The sequence below is a fragment of the Nelumbo nucifera genome, chromosome 2 (genome assembly GCF_055504915.1).
Source record: "Nelumbo nucifera cultivar China Antique chromosome 2, China Antique-T2T, whole genome shotgun sequence".
NCBI classification, from domain to species: domain Eukaryota; kingdom Viridiplantae; phylum Streptophyta; class Magnoliopsida; order Proteales; family Nelumbonaceae; genus Nelumbo; species Nelumbo nucifera.
The window spans coordinates 84,044,856-84,065,930 of NC_142650.1; the positions used below are offsets into that span (position 1 = coordinate 84,044,856).

General features: G+C 43.0%; 1 protein-coding gene across 2 annotated transcripts in view; it reads left to right on the top strand.

Moving 5' to 3' along the window:
- Positions 1-21,075, top strand: part of LOC104590270 (hydroxymethylglutaryl-CoA lyase, mitochondrial-like) — an 83,074-nt gene that overhangs the window by 56,664 nt on the left and 5,335 nt on the right. For both annotated transcript variants that reach the window (XM_010248859.3, XM_010248860.3), the window contains exon 7: positions 2,378-2,514. In XM_010248859.3, coding sequence (XP_010247161.1) covers positions 2,378-2,514 — 137 coding nt within the window. The remainder of the gene's footprint in view (positions 1-2,377; positions 2,515-21,075) is intronic.

Below are 21,075 nucleotides of genomic sequence, written 5' to 3' on the forward strand. Positions count from 1 at the left end.
GGCCCATATAAACATTAGTGAATTACCCTTGAAAGCCTCCCTCAAACTCCAAGATTACCGTTACCGTAAAAGCCCCCACGAGAAGAGACAAGCTTACATTTTGATCTGTCCCATATCGTTAGGATACCCCTCACACTTCCTCTCGCCAATTTACTCACCCACCTTACTTGGCCCTCCAAACACTTTTGATTATTTCTGCTTCCACTGCATCCAACTTGGTTTCTTGGAAGAACACCACATCCGATTTCTATCTTTTAAGTAGATCGCAGATCACCATCCTTCTCTTACCTGACCCTAACCCCCTCACATTCCACGAAAGAATTTTTAAATCCATAAAACAAATTAGAGAAACCCCCACCCTTTCAATGACCTTTCTTCTCCCCTCCCCCTCTTATAGATCCCTCTCCCTTTCCTGCTTCGTCATTTAATCCCCAAGCCAACCTCATCATTTCCCTACTTTTTTCACTCCATTTCCACCTTTTTTTGCATTCAGCTTACCCTGCAGAAGGCAGTTTTGGTTTTGATATGGATATTTCCCAAAGGAAGATTAAAGCACCAGCTAAATAATAACATTGATTTAATATTAATATTTTACACTCCTAATATTTTTAGTTAGTCTAATCACTAATTCAGTGGACCATATTTGGTGCTTCTATCCCAAATCTACAAAAGATTGCAGTGGAAGTCCTAAGTTTGACATGTAGTGCATCGGGATGTATGCCAAACTACTACACTAGAATACTTTTATTTTTTTGGATAAATTATTTTAAATTTACACTTTTAATTTTTTGAATTAACAAATTCATACTAAGAAAAGAAATTGGTTGGATCAAAAGCGATTGAATGACTTGGTATTTGTTAAGTTCAACATATGCTTAAAGAAAGTTTTGACTCACGTAGCACCAATGACCCCATTTCACTAAAAGATATAGATGAGAGTAATTAATGGTTAATGGGGGAGGTAGGACATGATGAGGATGGTGCAGAAGCTGATTTGGTATTTGATGATGGTACAATAACATGGGGAGATATTGCTCGTGCTTCTGGAGTTGAAGAGCCACTAAGGTATACAAGGTCTAGAGCTTCAACTTCACAAGCAAAAGCAACAAAAGCTAGTGGAAAAAGACCAAGACAACTTCAATTGGAAGATGAAGAAGAAGTTGATGTTGAAGTTAAAGTTGAAGAAGAAATGAAAGAGAATTTTGATGACTGCAAGTCAGATGACAATGAAGATGAAGAGGATGCTGATTGAGTCTTGAAGAATGGCTGAAACATTAGACTCTTTTCTTTTGTAGAAAATTGTCTATGACTCATTTTTTGGATAGAAAACTGTCTATGACTCCTCTTTTTTGTAAGAAAATTGTCTATGACTATGTTTATAGTCTATATGTTTTTTTTGAAAGAAAATTGTCTCTCTCTTTTTTTGAAAGAAAATTGCCTATGACATGACTCTGACTCTATGTGATTGTTCATTGTATTGCATTAATGGCTTGCAGCTTACTTGAAATCTTGAACTTAATGTTGATTGATGAGTACTTGAGAACTTGATTATTTTAGATTTTTGTTGTTATTGACATATTAATAGGTTTGTTAATTATTTGACATATTAGTACTTGAGAACTTGATTCTATCACTATGATCATCCACTCGAGTAATTTCCCAAGCTGCCCCAACATACCCTGATATTTGAACCTTGATGGATCTCACTAGTTAGCATATTAAAGATAGTTCAGTCCAAAAACCTAGTGCTTTCCAGTTTTTCCCATCTATCTCCATGGTCCAAGGCATAACTCGAAATTAGTCCAGATCCAGTATTTCTTCCAAACACCCACTAGCGGTGCTTGGGGTCCAACCCTTGAAACTGAGATAGGTTGCTCTACCAATTCAGTAGCACACTAATGTCAGCGTTGTCGGGATAAACTCCCCAAGTTTATCCAATGGTTGAGAACATTCTAAACTAATACGAGTCTCATAACTGTCTAGTCTAAAGAGTAATTAATAGACACCAATTTAAACATAAAACAATAATGTACTTTATTCATTTATTGATAAATGTTTATGTACATCAATCTGATTAGAGCTAAGGGCATACACTGTCTAACATTTCATGCAATGAACATAGCACACAAATTTCATTATGCGGCTGAACTCAAATAGTTGGAATAAGGCTTGCTTAAGTTAAATTCAGTTTGTACTCATTATCATAAAGTCTGATCTTTGCTCTATGTTATACACTATGGTTAATTTTTATGTATCATTTCTCTTTTATCATTATCATCATAAAGTCTGTCATAGAAGAAAAAACAATACAATGTTTTGTGTGTTCTTATCATTGTTACGAAAATAATTGAAATAATTGTTTGTGTAATAATGGTAGGTATGTATCATGTGTTGTGGGGTGCCCAGTGGAAGGACCGGTTCTACCTTCAAAAGTAGCATATGTAGCGAAGGAGCTTTATGATATGGGTTGCTTTGAAATCTCCCTTGGTGATACAATTGGGGTTGGAACACCTGGTAATGTTCTAAACCACTTTCATTTTCTAAAAATACATCAAGTTAGAACTTAAGCTTAAAATATTTCACAAAGGCATCCTTTGCTTTGGAGTTTGGACTTAGAATCCCACTTGTGGAGCACTACAAAAATTATTTATTGGGGTATTAGTTGCATTAATGGGGATATATTGATGTATTTGCCTATTGCAAGGTAACTTTTTGGGCTGAGTCAGCCGACAAGTGTGAGAACTTGCATTCAAGTCTGACAGCATACTCTTTTTACAAAAGAAAAAAAAAATGCCAAGTTTAGGCTTCTATCCAGTCCAACCCTCCCCATTAGTTGCATTAATGGGGATATATTGATGTATTTGCCTATTGCAAGGTAACTTTTTGGGCTGAGTCAGCCGACAAGTGTGAGAACTTGCATTCAAGTCTGGCAGCATACTCTTTTTACAGAAGAAAAAAAAAAAAAGGCCAAGTTTAGGCTTCTATCCAGTCCATCTCTCCCAAAACCTGGGATAAAGAGGACCAACATTGGGTAACCCTTTTTCTTAAATTTATGTAATAAAGAAGTTTAGGTTTGAGTCTTCTGGTAAATATGGCCTTTGGTCATCCATCTGGAAGGTTTTTACTATGTTATTTAGAGTGCTAAATTGGGCTGTTGATTGAGGATTTCCATTGTCTATTTAATAAGATGTTTTGTTCAATCATCTATGTAGTCATAATTCATAAATCCAAAATGCCCAAATCTTGGCTAAGAACTTTGATAGGTTGCAGATGATTCTCATAGATTAGATTATTATGAATTCCTAAAAAACATGGATTTGCTCAATTTTTCTCCGGTCTATTCCCATCAACTATTGCTTTTTGCAAACACAGTATCTTGATTTGATGGATTTGATTTTACCATATTTGTTTTGAGGGAAATATGGGGATGGGATGAGAACAACGTGGGATGTGAGATCCCAAAATTGTGTAATCGGGGTTGCACCAAAACAGTGCAACCTTGGTGGAAAAACTCGAGAAAACTTGCTTCATTCACTTGAAGAAGGATGGGGTTCTTCTTCACCAAGGCATTCACCGGCGATGAGAAACATCGTTGATGACGAACCTCCGAGTGCTGACACTCCTCGTGAAGCAGTAGTAGTGCTAACACTCCTCGTGAAGCAGAACCACTTTGTCCTAATAAACTCTCCCGTACCCCAACTCTACTCTCTTTATGCTTAGGCATCTCTTCTTCTTCTTCTTCTTCATCGTCGTCTAGCTGCAGTTTCTCTCTGTGTGTTGAAGTAAATTGCAGCTATTGGGAGCCCCAGGCCGTTCTTTCTGTTCCGAGAACTTCCTTGTGTTAAGCTGGAGGCTTCACTATTTGCCTCCCCCTCTGCTTGAACAGAATGAAGACAAACCTGTGGATGCCGATAACTGGCTTCGGGGTCTCACACCCCACGATTTCTCTGCCTGTGATCAAGATGGATTCCATATATATATGAAGAAATAAATCAATAAAGAAGACTTTTCAGGGAGAGAGACCCGCTCACCAAAGGATGAATCGGTTGTGCCAGGAATATCCGTAACAATCTTGAAAGTTAAGAGTTATGGTGAGCGTTAGTGGGTGGCAGAGCAAGGAGGCGTAGGAACTCCAGAGGTGGGTGTTACGATGAACTGGCCGCCAAAATGGAGTCCTTTGACGTTGGAGCTCGGCTTGAAAGTAGGATCTGACGAGGATTTATTCCGAGAACTCTACGGTGGGCGTAGGTTGATCTCTGGGGATGAAATCCCGTGCAGAGCTCGGCTTGGTAGTGGTGGGTGTTAGGGGGTGCCAATCTGTTTCTTCTTCTCTTTCTCTTCCATGGTGGTAGGCTGCGGTTTCTGCTTTCTAACCCAAACAATCATTGGAGAGAATACTCCAATTGCATGTGTTCCAACAACCCACTACAGCACTATTGGACCAATTATGGGAGGAAGCAGACAATAATAAGGAACTCCAAGCAATAAAAGCGCAGTTGTTGCAACAACCAGGTATCAAACCTGGGTATTCTATCCAAGGGTCAGTGCTGTTCTATAAAGGTAGAATGGTGTTGCCAGTGGACTCAGCCCTTTTGGACCAGCTAATGAATTACTTCCATGCGACACCGATGGGTGGACACTCAGGAGTCCTATGCACATATAAGAGAGTGTCATCCCAATTTTATTGGAAGGGTATGCTAAATTCCATAAGGAAATACATATCTACATGCCAGGTATGTCAACAATGCAAATATGAGGCCCAATCCCCAGCTGGCTTGCTAAAACCATTACCCATACCTAGCCAAGTTTGGGATGATGTTTCTATGGATTTTATAACGGGCGTACCAACCTCTCCCGGTAAATCAGTAATATTAGTGGTGGTTGATCGCCTTACAAAATACAACCATTTCTTAGCACTGTCGCATCCAATTACTGCAATTACAGTAGCTGACACTTTTGTTTGGGAAATAGCTTGTCTTCACGGTTTCCCAAAGTCTATTGTTTCTGACAGAGATCCAATCTTCATCAACCTCTTTTGGAAAGAACTTTTTTGCCTCCAAGGCGTACAGCTAAGCAAATCCACAAGCTACCATCCATAGTCAGATGGGAAAACAGAGGTGGTCAATTGTTGCTTAGAAACATATTTATGAGGCTTCACCGGAACCAAGCCTAGACAATGGTTCAACTGGTTGCATTGGGCTGAATGGTGGTACAACACTACCTATCAGAAATTAGGGGGAATGACCCCTTTTAGGGCATTATATGGTCATGACCCACCTACACTGAATTTCCAATGAGAAGGGTTCTATAGTAGTAGTTTCACTTGAAGAACACCTGCTGAATTGAGACATCATTCTACAGGAACTTAAACAGAACCTGTCCCGGGCCCAACAATGGATGAAACAATCATATGATAAACATCATAGAGAAGTACACTATCAGGTCGGTGACATGGTTTACTTGAAATTGCTCCCCTACAAGTTGCTTTCAGTACAAAAAAAATGATGGAACAAGCTGGCACCTCGCTACTTTGGACCTTTCAAGATCATGGAGAAAATTGGACCTCTTTCATACAGATTGGATCTCCCACCAGATTCAAGAGTGCACCCAGTTTTCCATGTCTTGGTTCTCAAAAAATGCTTGAAACCAGATGCTATAACTCAACCATATCTTCCCAAATTCTAAGTGATATGGACCTAGAAACAGAGCCGGTGCGTATCACTAAGTTCAGATGGGCCAAGAAAGGCTCCCACATTGTTCCAGAAGCTTTAGCCGTCTGGTCACAGCTGCCAGAAGAGGATGCAACGTGGGAACCCTATCTATAACTACAACACCAGTTTCCCCATATTGACCTTAAGGGCAAGGTCCAACTTATCCAGGGGGGGTTTTTGAGACCAAGAGCTGCGTCAAACCAAGATCCATGCACGGGAACAGCTGGCCTACATATCAAGTTTACAAGAAAAGGGAGAAGCCACGTCAGCAAGAGGTTAATCCAAGTTGCAGATTGCTAGAACAAAGTAACAGTCCTACAACAAACTGTAACAGTTTTGTAACAAACTGTATACTGTAAACAACTTACCTGGGCTATAAAGACCAGGGGAAGAAAGGATGAAAGGAGGAATTCCTTTCGAACATCCCTTTCTTTCCCCCTCTGTTCCCCTTCAGTTTTTCCTCTCTCCTTGGGAGCTTGGTTCACTCTACGAACACTGAGTTAGGCAGCACCTAACAAAATCCTTTTTCCACTATTTCCATTCTTGAACCTGGTAGGCATGAGCTCTAGATGTAGCTTCCAATAGGTGTCTTTAGTATGTTTAGTCTTGTAGTACTCACAAACAACATCTTTCTTCTTAGTGTTGACCTTTGACTTCATCCTGGCATTAGCATGGTGATCAACTTGTGGGTCTACAGACTAAACCTGTCTTCTGCTCTCCTCATACTCACCATAGCATATGCCTGAAACAAAGTCACGTCATCCTTAGCTAAAACATTTTGCCTCACAATATCATTCCGGGTTGAGTCCGGTGAGGAACTCAAAAGATTTGATTTCTCTCCACCAACTTCCTATGTGTTTCAGCATCCTTTGAACATCCCCAAACAACAGTTTCCATCAATTCAATCTCCTGCCAAAGAGATTTCAGCATGGAGAAGTAGATGGCTAAGAGCTTCTCCCCCTCTCTCAGGTTATTTGTTATGGGCTCGGGAATAGGATCTCGTCACTGGTCGGTCCACAGGGAAAAGCTCCTGCTTTCCCTTGTTCCTCCCCTTCCCAGCTGAACCTATCTTGGCGTCCTAGAGGGTGATTTGTCCAAGAGATCACCAAACTCTCCTTTTACTCTCTTTCTTGACTGGAAATTTGATATCTTTATTCAATAATTTCAGCTCCTTAAATAGGAGATTACAAGAGGTAAGAGTCCTCCTTGTAGGAAGACTCCTTGATAACTAAACTGCTTACAGATAAGATAGATAAGACTCCTAGATAAGACTAACTAAACTGCTTACAGATAAGATAGATACGACTCGTAGATAAGACTAACTAAACCGCTTACAGATAAGATAGATAAGACTCCTAGATAAGACTAACTAAACTACTTACAGATAAGATAGATAAGACTCCTAGATAAGACTAACTAAACTGCTTACAGATAAAATAAGAGTAAGAAAACAGATAAGATAAGGATAAGGTAAGATGAACTGTGGCTAGCTAGATAATCTGCTGAGGGTCCCACGAATGTGTCCATAACATTACTCCCCTCCTGGACTACGAGCTTGTCCTCAAGCTCGAAATTTGGATATGTCTTGGAGGGAATCCAGGATAGGTGGAATGATTTAGCCCTCCTGGATCGAGTTCCAATGAAGGGGGTTCATCCTCATCGTCCTCTTGTTCCACCAGGAGGTAGAAAAGTCTCTTGCACTTGTGCCCTGCTGAGTAGAGTTCATCACAATTAAAACACTGTCCCCTCTCCCTGCGTTCCGCCATCTCAGCCCTGGACAAGTGCTTAATAGGGGGTGCAACAACGCTGCTCCCCTCACTGGATGCTGATCTGGAATGTGGCTCGTCTATGGCTTCCGTTCTTGGCTGGATGCTGAAGATGGAGTCATTCCGAGTAGTTCCGGGGATGCCCATGCGGATGGAGGCCGCCCCATAGTGAAGGTTCCGCGACTGAGCTGCATCTTTCTTTCGAAGGCGCGAGCTAGATTCATGGCTGTAACCAGGTTGGGGGGGTGTTGCATATCCACATCCACCCTCAAGGGTTCTGCTAACCCTGCGATGAACATGTCTACCTATTGGTCCGGTCCTACCGAAGCTGCTCTGGCAAGGAGGGTCTGGAATTGGCGCTGATATTCAGCCACCGTTCCCGTCTGTTTGAGGTTGATCAGTTCACCTAATGGGTTGCTCGTCAATGGAGGCCCAAACCTGAGGAGGCAATAGGATTTGAATTGGGTCCAACTGAGCCCGGGTTCCTCCTGCTCCAATTTATAAAACCAGAGCTGCGCCTCCTTTGTCATGTTGAATGCGGCCAAGCTTACCTTGTCGTTGTCCCCTGTCCGTTGGTTGCAGAAGAACTGCTCGCATCTGTACAGCCATCCCAAAGGATCTCCGGCGCCGTTGTATGAAGGGAACTCCAGCCTGCTGTACTTGGGAACGACTGCGGCTACCAGGGCGACGACTTGCTGTTCGCCGGACGACTCCGTCAAGTCTGGTCGGCGGCTGTTTGTGGTTACAGCCCCTTTTGGATTCCTCTCCTTGTTAGAGAAATACGATTCCAGCAAGCGTCGCAGCTCCCGGACATCGTCTTTGACCTCACGAACCTCCACGCTGGTTTCCACGAGCCTATGCTCCATTTCGTGGACCCTGGATGATAGCTGCTCCAGATCTCTCATGACGGTTGGCTCTGATACTAAGTTGTTATGGGCCTGGGAATAGGATCTCGTCACGGGTCGGTCCATGGGGAAAAGCTCCTGTTTTCCCTTGTTCCTCCCCTTCCTAGCTGAACCTATCTTGGTTTCCTAGAGGGTGATTTGTCCAAGAGATCACCGAACTCTCGTTCTTGACTAGAAATTTGATATCTTTATTCAATAATTTCAGCTCCTTAAATAGGAGATCACAAGAGGTAAGAGTCCTCCTTGTAGGAAGATTCCTTGATAACTAAACTGCTTACAGATAAGATAGATAAGACTCCTAGATAAGACTAACTAAACTGCTTACAGATAAGATAGATAAGACTCCTAGATAGACTAACTAAACTGCTTACAGATAAAATAAGAGTAAGAAAACAGATAAGGATAAGGTAAGATGAACTGTGGCTAGCTAGATAATCTGTTGAGGGTCCCACGAATGCGTCCATAACATTATTCACATCATTCTTCAATTTGTAGGCTCGGGCAACATTCAACTTTTGGGTATAGGCCTCCGTGACACCGTTCCACACTTCCTTTGCAGTTTCCATCCACAATGCTAACTAATATGTGGCTGCATTGAATTTACTAACCACACTACTGTGTAATTTTCTTGCATCCACCTTTCATAGTTAGGATCATCCTTTGCAGGTTTCTTCTTGCTTCTGGTCATGTAACCCCATTTCCCTCTACTACACGCATGCCTTTATAGACTGAGACATAGGCAAAATAATTGGTTTCATCCAATTTTATAGTGGTCATTGCTCCTAACAGAGTCTCTATAGTCTCTACAGCTGGTCACTGCTCCTAACAGAGTCTCTATAGTCTCTACAGTTGGTCACTGCTCCTAACAGTGGTTTCATCCAACTTTCTCCTCCAATTTGCTCCATTGATTGAACAAATGCAAAAGGAAATCAAATTAGGGCTTTACTAATCAAGAATTGCTAACCAAAAGCAAAAAACTACTATTCAACCACCCAAACTAGGGTTTCACAGGACTCGATAGGATGGGAGGAGAGAAAGTGCAGCCGCTCCTACTAGAGGTTCCAGAACACTACCCAACCTAATTGATCTTAAAGGAAATAAAAAAATTCCCTTTAATCCATAAGCCCTATCTTCAAAGTGTCTCTAGAACCCATAACTAAGTTTCTCCAATTATTTAGAGAGAAGAGAGTAGTTTGATCTCTCTCATTTGATTATATTATGTTGAAATAAAAATATGTGTAAAGTTAAAAAGAAATAAAAACAGGCCCATAAAGAGGGGCCATACAACAGAATTAACAACAGATATAATGCTCTTAAAACAAAGATAACTAAGGCCCATTCGGCCCAATCTCTCTACAGTTTGATAGGTAACTGATATCTTGTATTAATTTGAAATATAGAGTAACGAAATATTACACAGCTCAGCTGGAGCTGAACCCGCTTTTCCTTTTATGTGTGAAAATTGGCCAAAAAACGTTTATCCCTATATACACCTTGTTTAGTCAACCAATGCATTTGCAGATCAGTTAACCCACCTAAAGGTGGCCTCAACCTCTCTAGCTATAGCTAATTTCAAAACTTCTTTCATGCCTGAGAATGCACCCAAAGTCCCATGCTTTTATTAATCATCCATCCCACAACCAACATGGACTCCTCTTCAACCTCTTTTTCTCTTAGATTCAGCTACTTGGATAGCCTTAATCCTTGAACAAGAACTGCAATTTCTGTTGTCAAGGAGTCACCACCCCTATTGGTCCTGAGAATAGGGATATTATAGAGCCCATCCCATCCCTGAAAACTCCCCCATACCTGAAGGGCCTGGGTTGCCATATGAGCTGCCACCAAAATCCATTTTAATTCTATTGCTTCTGGAAAGAGCCCACCTTTCTTGCACTATAACATTTTTCAAAGTGGTTGGAGCTGCCATCACATTCCACCCTTTAATGAATTCATCAACTTTAATGTCATTAAAGATCATCCACTTTCAAAGCAGTTGAGGCTGCTATCAAATTCCAATCCAAGTTGAGAATATTATATAATGTTTATTTATTTTTTATAATTTTTAAAAATAGAATATAAATAATAATTATTTAAATAAGAAATAATTATTAATTACATTTTCACTTAGAAGTTGTGCAAATGCATGTTTTATGGTGCGATAGGATAGTTAGGTTTTCCCATCCCTTAAAACTTAAGAATTATTATTTATAAATTATAGTTAAGCATAGGTTTTTTAATGAAATTATAATTGACTATGATGTATTTCTTCATAAAACCATTAAAATATACTAATTTAATGCATGTACACCACATTGAGGCCTTAAATTTGGTGTTATTGTTGTATTTTTATGGTTTATTGAAGTATTTATAGTGTTTCCAATGCATATCTTAATTTTTCTTCAATATACATGTGTATCCAAGGCGTATCCCGATATGTCTATTAAAATTGTCTTTCCGATACACGGCATTTCCGATACTTTGAACCTTGTTCATTAGTTGAAAACAAGTGAATTGTTTAAAGATTTCTTGTGGTATAGGAACTTTGGTCCCCGCCAACACTTCAAAGGAGGAAATTGAACTTTAGAGATGAAGGAGATTCGTTGAGCTATCAAATTGATTACAAATCGTACGATTAATTCAAAGAACAATTTATACATATATTTGTATCATTTTAGCCCCGATTCGATTTGAATCGTACGATTCAAATTGTGGATGATTTTGAAAACATTGGTTTCAAGTGGACAAAAATCACAGGAAATGGACTAGATACTTTAGCAAAACAAGGGATTGTATGGGAGAACATGTTTTCGGCAGTGTTGTAATTAGAATGTGTAGGAAATTGTGGACCCCACATTAGTGTACTCATGTGACAGCCTGAGTTGTATTTAGATTTAAGTAATTGATTAAGATTAGCTTTCCTAGTAGGATTAATTTTAATCTTATCTTATCTTACCTTGCCATGTAAGCATTAAGTCCTATTACAATTATGAAACTATGTATATAAATTTAAAGGGTGGGGCAGCTGTTTTACAACACCATCCACTCTCTTCTAAAACCCTTCCACGAGTTCTCCCTCTCATCTCTCTTCTTCTCTTCTATTTTTCCTTTATTTTCTGTTCAAAATCTAAAAGATATCTTTGCCAGTAGCAAAGATGACCACTATCAAAGTCCTATTATCTCTTGCAGCTAGTTACTCTTGGCCATTGTATCAGATGGATGTTGAAAATGCCTTCCTCAACGGAGACTTGCAGGAAGAAGTTTACATGCAGTTGTCTCCTGGATTTTATGGTACGGAGACAAGAAAAAAGGTTTGCGGTTGAACAAAGCCTTATATGGACTAAAACAGTCCCCCAGAGCATGGTTTGACAGATTCAGATGACCCTTGAAAGGTGTGGATATGTGCAGGCCTAGTCAGACCACACTTGTTTATTAAGAGAGTGGATTCTTTTGTAACCTTGCTTGCTTTGTATGTTGTTATGGACGCCTTCCTCGGGAAGACGTACCATCGCCACCGGTAGCAACTGAAGGGATGAGAGATCCATCCTATGGACGCCCAAAAGATTGCGGAATAAGGGGCGAATTTCAAAAATTTTTCTCTCCCTTCAACTGGGAATCGTATTCCCCATTTAGAAAATCATATTTTCAAGGATCAATTCTGAACCATAAACTGAACCAGATCTGAACCAAAAAGGAGTGGGAAGGATTATACCTGATACGGAGAAGTAATATCTCCCAACGAAGGTGTTCATGCCCAAGGAAGGATCCAAAGACTGCTCCCACTGAAGATGGCGTAGTGCAGGTGGAGCAGAATCAGCAGTGTTCTTCTCCAAGAACTCTGTCCTTCGCAAGAATCAGCAAGATGGTACGTGAGCACAACTTCCTTTCAATCCTTTCTCAAAGGACTGATGTCAAGATCCAATCTTGACTTCTTCCACAACTGGAGATCGAACTGGCAAACAGGGCGGCAAGAACAGGGAGGCGGCAAGAGAGTATTTGCAGGGAGCAGAATTCTATCTTCTTGATTTCAGCACTAAAGAAAACCTGATGATCTGTGTGTATTAGGCTGCCGCCCCCTTCTTCTTTTATAATCTTAAAGGGATCAGCTCCTAATCAGATTAGGAGTTGCTAATCCAAATCATATTTGGGTTAGAAGTCCCTTTAAGTGATAAGGGATAATCCTTATCTTATCTGGAGATCAGATCAGCCATCTCCTAATCTGATTAGGAGGTTTCTAGATCTAAATCTTATTTAGATCTTGGACTCTCTAAGTGGATAGGGTCTAAGCCCAATCCTATCAGCTGATCCACTTCAGATTTTGCCCCTTTATTAACTAAATAAACAGCCCAGCTCGAAATGGGCTTTAGGCCCATTAAGCTTATGTGCTCACTTAACCCTCTTAACTGTTGCCCAGTTGGGCTTCCTTGTATGGCGTGGGACCCAAGCATTGATCTACACATCAGCCACATGGGTTCGGCCCAGCCTTTGTTACAAGGCCTGGCCGAATACACTGTTAAAGACAGTGCACCCCCTGAAACCCATCAAATGGGCTCTACGGGCCCAACACTTACCCTAAGAGGTCCCTGGGCCAAGCCACCTTGTAACACCCAGGGACTGTGGGCAGATGCAAGATTAGCCCATCAGGTATTATCCTCAATGGTCTTACACTTAACCTCTCAGCCCATAATGATCATACACTGCCCGACAAGAGAGGACCTCTCCCTCGGCTGCAAGGAACAGTGTTGCACTCTCCACTTATATGGATCCCGGGAATTAAAACCTTCTTGCAAACATTTTAGAAACCATATATATACTTTTATATCTTATATAAAATATATTTTGCAAAACAAATCTCAACGGTTGAATTCGGCTGCCGGCAGTCTTGGTTTCCATCAGTGAGAGTGCATCCCCGATCATTACCTTTGTCCGACAAAGGGGCTGATCCTGTCACTATGATCACCCACTCAGATGAATTCTCGGACTGTCCCAACATACCCAGGTTTTGACCCCCGCTAAGGATCTCACTGATTGGTACATCAAAGATAGCCCAATCCGACACCTAGTGCAGTATCATAATCGAGTCTAGGGGTCGGGTGTAACTTTCCAGTTTTGCCCATCAATCTCCAAGGTCCAGGGCAATACTGGAAATCTGGTCCAGTTCAAAGATTCAATTAATCCTACACTGTATGTGCCTAGGGTCTCACCCTGGCAGCTGAGATAGGCCACCCCAACCGACTTGGTGGCACCACAGTGTCAGCCTTGTCAGGATAGGTCTCCCCAGACCGACCCACTGGCTGTGAACATTCTAAACTAACACGAGTCTCATTAAGTGTCCAGTTTAAGGGTATTATACAGAAACATACCAAGGGAACATGAATCAAATATGTATCTTTATTCATTTACAATAAACTCATAAAGTACATCATTCTGATTGAAGCTAAGGGCATACAAAACTGTCTAACAGCAACAGGCCCCGGGCCCACCGCCAGCAGCAGTAAGGATTCAGTGATGCTCATCCTACCCAGTTCGGCAACAACAGCCTTATCTAGATTATATTAGCTCATTTTGCTTGTTCTTATCTTATTGTTCTTATCTCTTATCTTATCTTGTTAATAGCTTATCGGATTAGGATTAACTTAGCTTATCTTATCTTGTTAGTAGCTTATCAGATTAGGATTAGCTTATCTTATCCTTAGCAAGATAAAACTGGAAGTCTCCCTATTCAGCAAGGAGACTCCCTTTGATTAGGACTCTTGTAATCTCCTATTTAAGGAGACCCCATTATTGAATGAGATATCAAATTATTCAGTCAAGAGTGAGGAGAGTTGGTGATCTCTTGGACAAATCACCGAAGGTGCCAAGATAAGTTCATCACGAGCAGGAAGGAACAAGGGAAAACAGGAGGTTTTCCCCGTGGACCGACCCGTGACGAGATCCTATTCCCGGGCCCTCAACAACTTGGTATCAGAGCAAGGCGTCATGGGAGATCTGGAGCAGCTACCTTCCAGGGTCCATGACCTCGAGCACCAACTCGTGGAGACCAGCTCTGAAGTTCGTGACATCAAAGGTGAAGTGCGAGAACTACGACGACTAATGGAGATGTTTCTTTCCAGCAGGGAAAGGAACTCTGACGGAGGGACAGCAGCTAATGACCGCCGGCCAGATCTGCCGGAGGCTTCCGGCGAACAGCTGGCTGGAGTTCCCATCGTACAATGGCAACGAAGACCCCCTAGGCTGGCTGTATCGCTGCGAGCAGTTCTTCCGGAATCAACGGACAAATGACCAGGACAAGGTAAGCCTAGCCGCCTTTCATTTAACAGAGGAAGCACAACTTTGGTTTTATCGGTTAGAGCAAGAAGAACCCGGGCTCAGTTGGCCCCAGTTTAAATCCTATTGCCTTCTTCGGTTCGGACCCCCATTGACCAGCAACCCACTGGGCGAGCTAATTAAACTTAAACAGATCGGAACAGTTGCTGAATACCAGCGACAGTTTCAAACCCTCCTCGCGAGGGCATCCTCCGTGCGACCAGACCAGCAAGTGGATATGTTCACAGTAGGGTTAGCAGAACCCCTACGAGTGGATGTCGAGATGCATAATCCCCCAAATTTGGTCACAGCCATGAACTTAGCCTGTGCATTTGAGCGCAAGCTGCAGCTCAGCCGCGGAATTTTTAATGTGGGTCGTCCACCGAACTCGTGGGTGCCCCCAAGACTAGCAGCAACAACCCCCTCTTCTGCTACCAGCCGGGAAATGAAGCCTCCCACAACCACCACCTCTAGAGCAGTGACAAGTACAGGCAGTAACATGGTCACTCCTCCCATCAAGCGCTTGACCAGGGCAGAAATGGCAGAGCGCCGAGCGAGAGGTCAATGTTTCAACTGTGATGACCTCTACTCGGCAGGACATAGATGCAAGAAGCTTTTTTGCCTTCTCATAGATGAGCAAGAGGAGGAAGGGGAACCCGTCACATTCGAACCAGAGATCTCTCTCCATGCGATCACCGGTATTAAAACCTCTCAGACCATGCAGTTACAGGCACAGATCGCAGGTCAGCCGGTGCGCATTCTCGTTGATTCAGGGAGCACACACAACTTCATAAGTGAACATGCAGCCCTGCAGTTAAAACTACCAATGGAACTTCGGCCGCGACTACAGGTAGCCGTCGCAAATGGTGAAAAAGTTCACAGTCCAGGGATTTGTAAGGACGTCCCAGTACAGGTCAATTCTGAACTAATTCTTGTTGATTTATTTGTACTCTCATTGGATGGGTTCGATATTGTTCTTGGGGTCAAATGGTTAATTACCCTAGGCCCGATTTTGTGGAACTTCAGCGCACTCGCCATGACCTTCCACCTGAATGGCAAGCAAGTTTCATGGCACGGTTGTAGGGTTAAAGAAAAGACATCGCAAGTGCACTCCTGACAGAACCGGCAGCCATGGAAAAACTTCTCGCCGAGTTTTCAGATCTGTTCCAGGAACCGAAGGGCCTTCCCCCTTCCCGAGCTTGCGACCATCGTATTCCTTTGGTGGCGGGTTCAGCACCAGTCGTTGTCAGGCCTTATCGTTACCCTCACTTACAGAAGGATGAGATAGAAAAACAATGTACAGCGATGCTGAACCAAGGGATCATACGAAAAAATCACTCCCCCTTCTCTTCGCCGGTTCTGTTGGTGGCGAAGCAGGATGGAACGTGGAGGTTCTGTGTTGACTATAGAGAACTCAATGACCGGACGATCAAAGATAAGTTCCCTATTCCCGTTGTGGACGAACTGCTGGACGAGTTGCATGGTGCCCAGTATTTCTCTAAGTTAGATCTCAGGTCCGGATATTTCTAAGTTTGCATGGCTCCCGGTGACGTGAAGAAGACTGCTTTTCGCACCCACCATGGCCACTTCGAATTTTTAGTCATGCCATTTGGACTCTCCAATGCACCATCTACATTTCAGTCACTAATGAACGAGGTATTCCAGCCCCATCTGTGCAAATTTGTTTTAGTTTTCTTTGATGATATCCTCGTTTACAGCAAATCATGGGTAGAGCATGTCCACCATCTGAGGACCGTTTTTGTACTCCTACGCCAACACAGCTTATTCCTGAAACGGTCCAAGTGCTCCTTCGGGGGGCGACAGGTTCTTTACCTCGGCCACATCATCCATGGGCAGGGTGTAACAGTTGATAGTTCCAAGATTCAGGCTATAACAGAATGGCCCAAACCTCAATCCGCCAAGGCCTTACGTGGGTTCCTCGGTTTAACGGGTTACTACCGCAAATTTGTACAGAACTATGGAGTGTTGGCAGCCTCGTTAACCAACCTGTTGAAGAGAAACTCCTTCTGGTGGGACGACGCAGCTGATGAAGCTTTTCTGTCACTGCGAAATGCACTGTCTTCAACCCCTGTCCTGCAATTACCTAATTTCGCCCTCGAATTTACAATCAAGTGCGATGCTTCCGGAGTAGGTATCGGGGCCGTACTACAGCAGCAAGGGCACCCGATCGCTTTCTTCAGCCGCAGATTGGCTGACTGGCATTTGAAGCTTCCAGCCTATGAGCGCGAACTAATCGGCCTTGCCCGAGCTATCCAACACTGGAGGCCGTATTTGTGGGGGCGGTCGTTCAACGTCAAAACTGATCATTACAGCCTCAAATACCTGTTAGAGCAGCGTCTCACCACTTCCCCTCAGCAGCATTGGGTTAGCAAACTGCTCGGGTTTGACTTCTGGGTGGAATATAAGGCGGGATCCTCTAATCGTGCAGCTGATGCCTTGTCTAGGCGAGAAGAAGACGCGATGGTTCTATGTAGCATTTCCCAACCTCGGATTTCTCTGTTTGACGACATTAAGAAGGCAACACCACAGTCCCCAGAATGGTCGCTCTTACTGCAGAAGATCTAGACCGGCACGGCCGACCCCGATTGGTCACTTCACGACGGGTTGGTATTGTATAAGGGACGAGTCCATCTTCCAGCAGACTGCCCGTTGATTCCCACCATCATCACCAGCATCCATAACTCCACCCACGAGGGCATTCAAAAAACACTATACCGCGTCCGGATTGATTTCCATTGGCGAGGTATGAAGACTTCTATTCGAGATTTTGTCCAGAATTGCTCCACATGCCAACAGCACAAATGGGAAAACCTACACCTGGCAGGCCTCCTGCAGCCCCTTTCCATCCCATCGCAGATCTGGGTCGACATCTCCATGGACTTCATTGAGGGACTTCCCAAGGTAGGGGGCAAATCAGTTCTCTTTGTGGTAGTCGACCGCTTCTCTAAATATGCGCACTTCATTCCTCTATCACACCCGTACAGTGACACTTTGGTTGCCCTTGCCTTCTTTACACATATCTTTCGCTTACATGGGTTGCCGGAATCCATCGTTAGCGATAGAGACCCGGTCTTCACTAGTGCCTTCTGGAAAGAGTTATTTCGACTACACGGCACCACCCTGGCCTACTCATTAGCTTACCGGCCACAAACCGACGGTCAGACGGAAGTGGTTAACCGCACTATCGAGATGTATCTCCGCTGTTTCGTAGGCGATCAACCTCGACGGTGGTTGGAATGGCTTCCTTGGGCCGAGTACTACTACAACACAGCCTACCATTCCTCCCTCGGCATGACTCCCTTTCGCGTCGTTTACGGCAGGGATCCTCCCCGCTTGCTGTCCTACGAGGCCGGATCTACTCGTTTGGACGCAATCGATCACTCCTTACAGGACTGCGACGCCCTCCTCGCCGACGTCCGCATTCGCTTACAACAGGTCCTGGGCCCACCGCCAGCAACAACAAGGATTGAGTGATGCTCATCCTACCCAGTTCGGCAACAACAGCCTTATCTAGATTAGATTAGTTCATTTTGCTTGTTCTTATCTTATTGTTCTTATTTCTTATCTTATCTTGTTAATAGCTTATCGGATTAGGATTAGCTTAGCTTATCTTATCTTGTTAGTAGCTTATCAAATTAGGATTAGCTTATCTTATCCTTAGCAAGATAAAACTGGAAGTCTCCCTATTCAGCAAGGAGACTCCCTTTGATTAGGACTCTTGTAATCTCCTATTTAAGGAGACCCCATTATTGAATGAGATATCAAATTATTTAGTCAAGAGTGAGTTAGGAGAGTTGGTGATCTCTTGGACAAATCACCGAAGGTGCCAAGATAGGTTCATCACGAGCAGGAAGGAACAAGGGAAAATAGGAGGTTTTCCCCGTGGACCGACCCGTGACGAGATCCTATTCCCGGGCCCTCAACATATGTGGACGATATTGTAGTAACAGGGAGTGATACTAGTGAAACCGAGTCTCTTAAGCAACTCCATCAAGAGTTTGAGGTAAAAGATTTGGGGGAACTACGATACTTCTTGGGCATTGAGGTAGCTAGATCCAAGCATGGGATTTTTGTCTCTCAACGAAAATATGTCCTTGATCTACTAGAAGAAACAGGAAAGTTGGGAGTTAAGTCTGCAGACACACCTATTGAACAGAACCACAGGATCAGTGCAGAGGGTGGAGAGCTTCTTGAAGATAAAGCTATGTTCCAACGGTTAGTTGGAAAACTTCTCTATCTTTGCCTCACACGACCCGACATCAGTTATGCAGTCAGTATGTGCACTCTCCTAGAATTATTCACCTCCTTGCAGAGGATATTGTTAGACAATGTATGCCCTTAGCTCCAATCAGATTGATGTACATTATGACATTTATTGTAAATGAATAAAGTACATATTTGATTCGTGTTATTGTCGTGTGTTTCTGTGTAATATCCTTAAATTGGACACTTAATGAGACTCGTGTTAGTTTAGAATGTTCACAGCCATTGGATAGGTCTGGGAAGATTTATCCTACTAAGGCTGACACTGATGTGCCGCCAAGTGTTGGGGTGGCCTGTCTCAGCTGCCAGGGTGAGTCCCGAGGTACATGTAGTGTAGGTTTGCTTGAAACCCTAAACCGGACCAGATTTCCAGTATTGCCTTGGATCTTGGAGATTAGTGGGAAAAACTGGAAAGTTACACCTGACCCCTAGACTCAATTATGATACTGCACTAGGTGTCGGATTGGGCTATCTTTGATATGCCAATCAGTGAGATCCTTAGAGGGGGTCAAAACCTGGGTATGTTGGGACAGTCCGAGAATTCATCTGAGTGGGTGATCATAGTGACAGGATCAGCCCCTTTGTCGGACAAAGGTAATGATCGGGGATGCACTCTCTCTAATGGAAACCAAGATTGCCGGTAGCCAATTTCAATCGTTGAAATTTGTTTTGCAAAATATATTTTATATACGGATATAAATATATATATTATGGTTTCAAATTGTTTCCAAAAAGGTTTTAATTCCCGGGATCCATGTGAGCAGAGAGTGCAGCACTGTTCCTTGCAGCCGAAGGAGAGGTCCTCTCTTGTCGAGCAGTGTTTGATCATTATGGGCTGAGAGGTTAAGTGTAAGACCATTGAGGGTAATACCTGATGGGCTAATCTTGCATTTGCCCACAGTCCCTGGGTGTTACAAGGTGGCTTGGCCCAGGGACCACTTAATGTAAGTGTTGGGCCCATAGACTCCATGTGATGGGCTCAAGGGGTTCACTGGGCTTTCTAGTGAATTTGGCTAGGCATTGTAACAAAGGCTGGGCCGAACCCTTGTGGTTGATGTGTAGATCAATGCTTGGGTCCCACGCCATACAAGGAAGCCCAACTGGGCAACAGTTTGGAAGGCTAAATAAGCACATATACTTATTGGGCCTAAAGCCCATTTCGAACTGGGCTGATTTGATCAGTTAAAGAAGGGGGCGGATCTGAGATTAGATTAGCAGATATGATAGGGTCTTATCCCTATCCACTCAAAGAGTCCAGATCCAAATAAAGATTTGAATCTGGAAACCTCCTGATAAGATCAGGAAGGGCTGATCTAGTCTGCAGATAAGATAAGAACTCATCCTTATCACTTAAAGGGGATTTAGATCCAAATAAGATTTGGATCAGCAACTCCTAATAGGATTAGGAGCTGATCCCTTTTAAGGTTATAAAAGGAGGAGGGGGCGGCAGCCTCAAAATACAATTCTCACCTATAGAGAAAAGATTATAGAAGAGAGAAAACAACTTCCAGTAAGACTGTGCTGATTTCTCCCTGCCGCCGCCGCCATTGCCAGTGCATCTCCACGACAGGAGTGATCAAGAACGGTTCTTGATATCAGTCCTTTGTGAAAGGGCTGATTGGAAGTAGTGCTCACGTGCCGTCCAACTGATTCTTGTGAAGGATCTGGTTCTTTGGAAGAACACTGCTGATTCTGCTCCATCCTACACTGTGCCATCTTCAATGGGAGCAGTCTTTGGTTCCTTCCTTGGGCGTGAACACCTCCATTGGGAGATATTGTTTCTCCGTATCAGGTATATCCCTCTCCTGCTTTTGGTTTCAGATCTGATTCGGTTTATGGTTCAAGATTGATCATTGAAAATGCAGATTTTCTAAAAATAGGGAATGTGATTCCTAGATGAGGAGAGAGGAAATTTTTGAAATTTCGCCCAACCTACCTGCAGGGTTTGGCCATCCATATGATGGATCTCTCATTCCTTCAGATATTAGCATATTTGAAGAGGTCCCCAGGCAGAGGCATTTTGTTCAAGAATAATAACCACATGAAAATAGTACATAGATGCTGATTAGGCTGGGTGTGTTGATGATCGAAGATCAACCTCTAGAT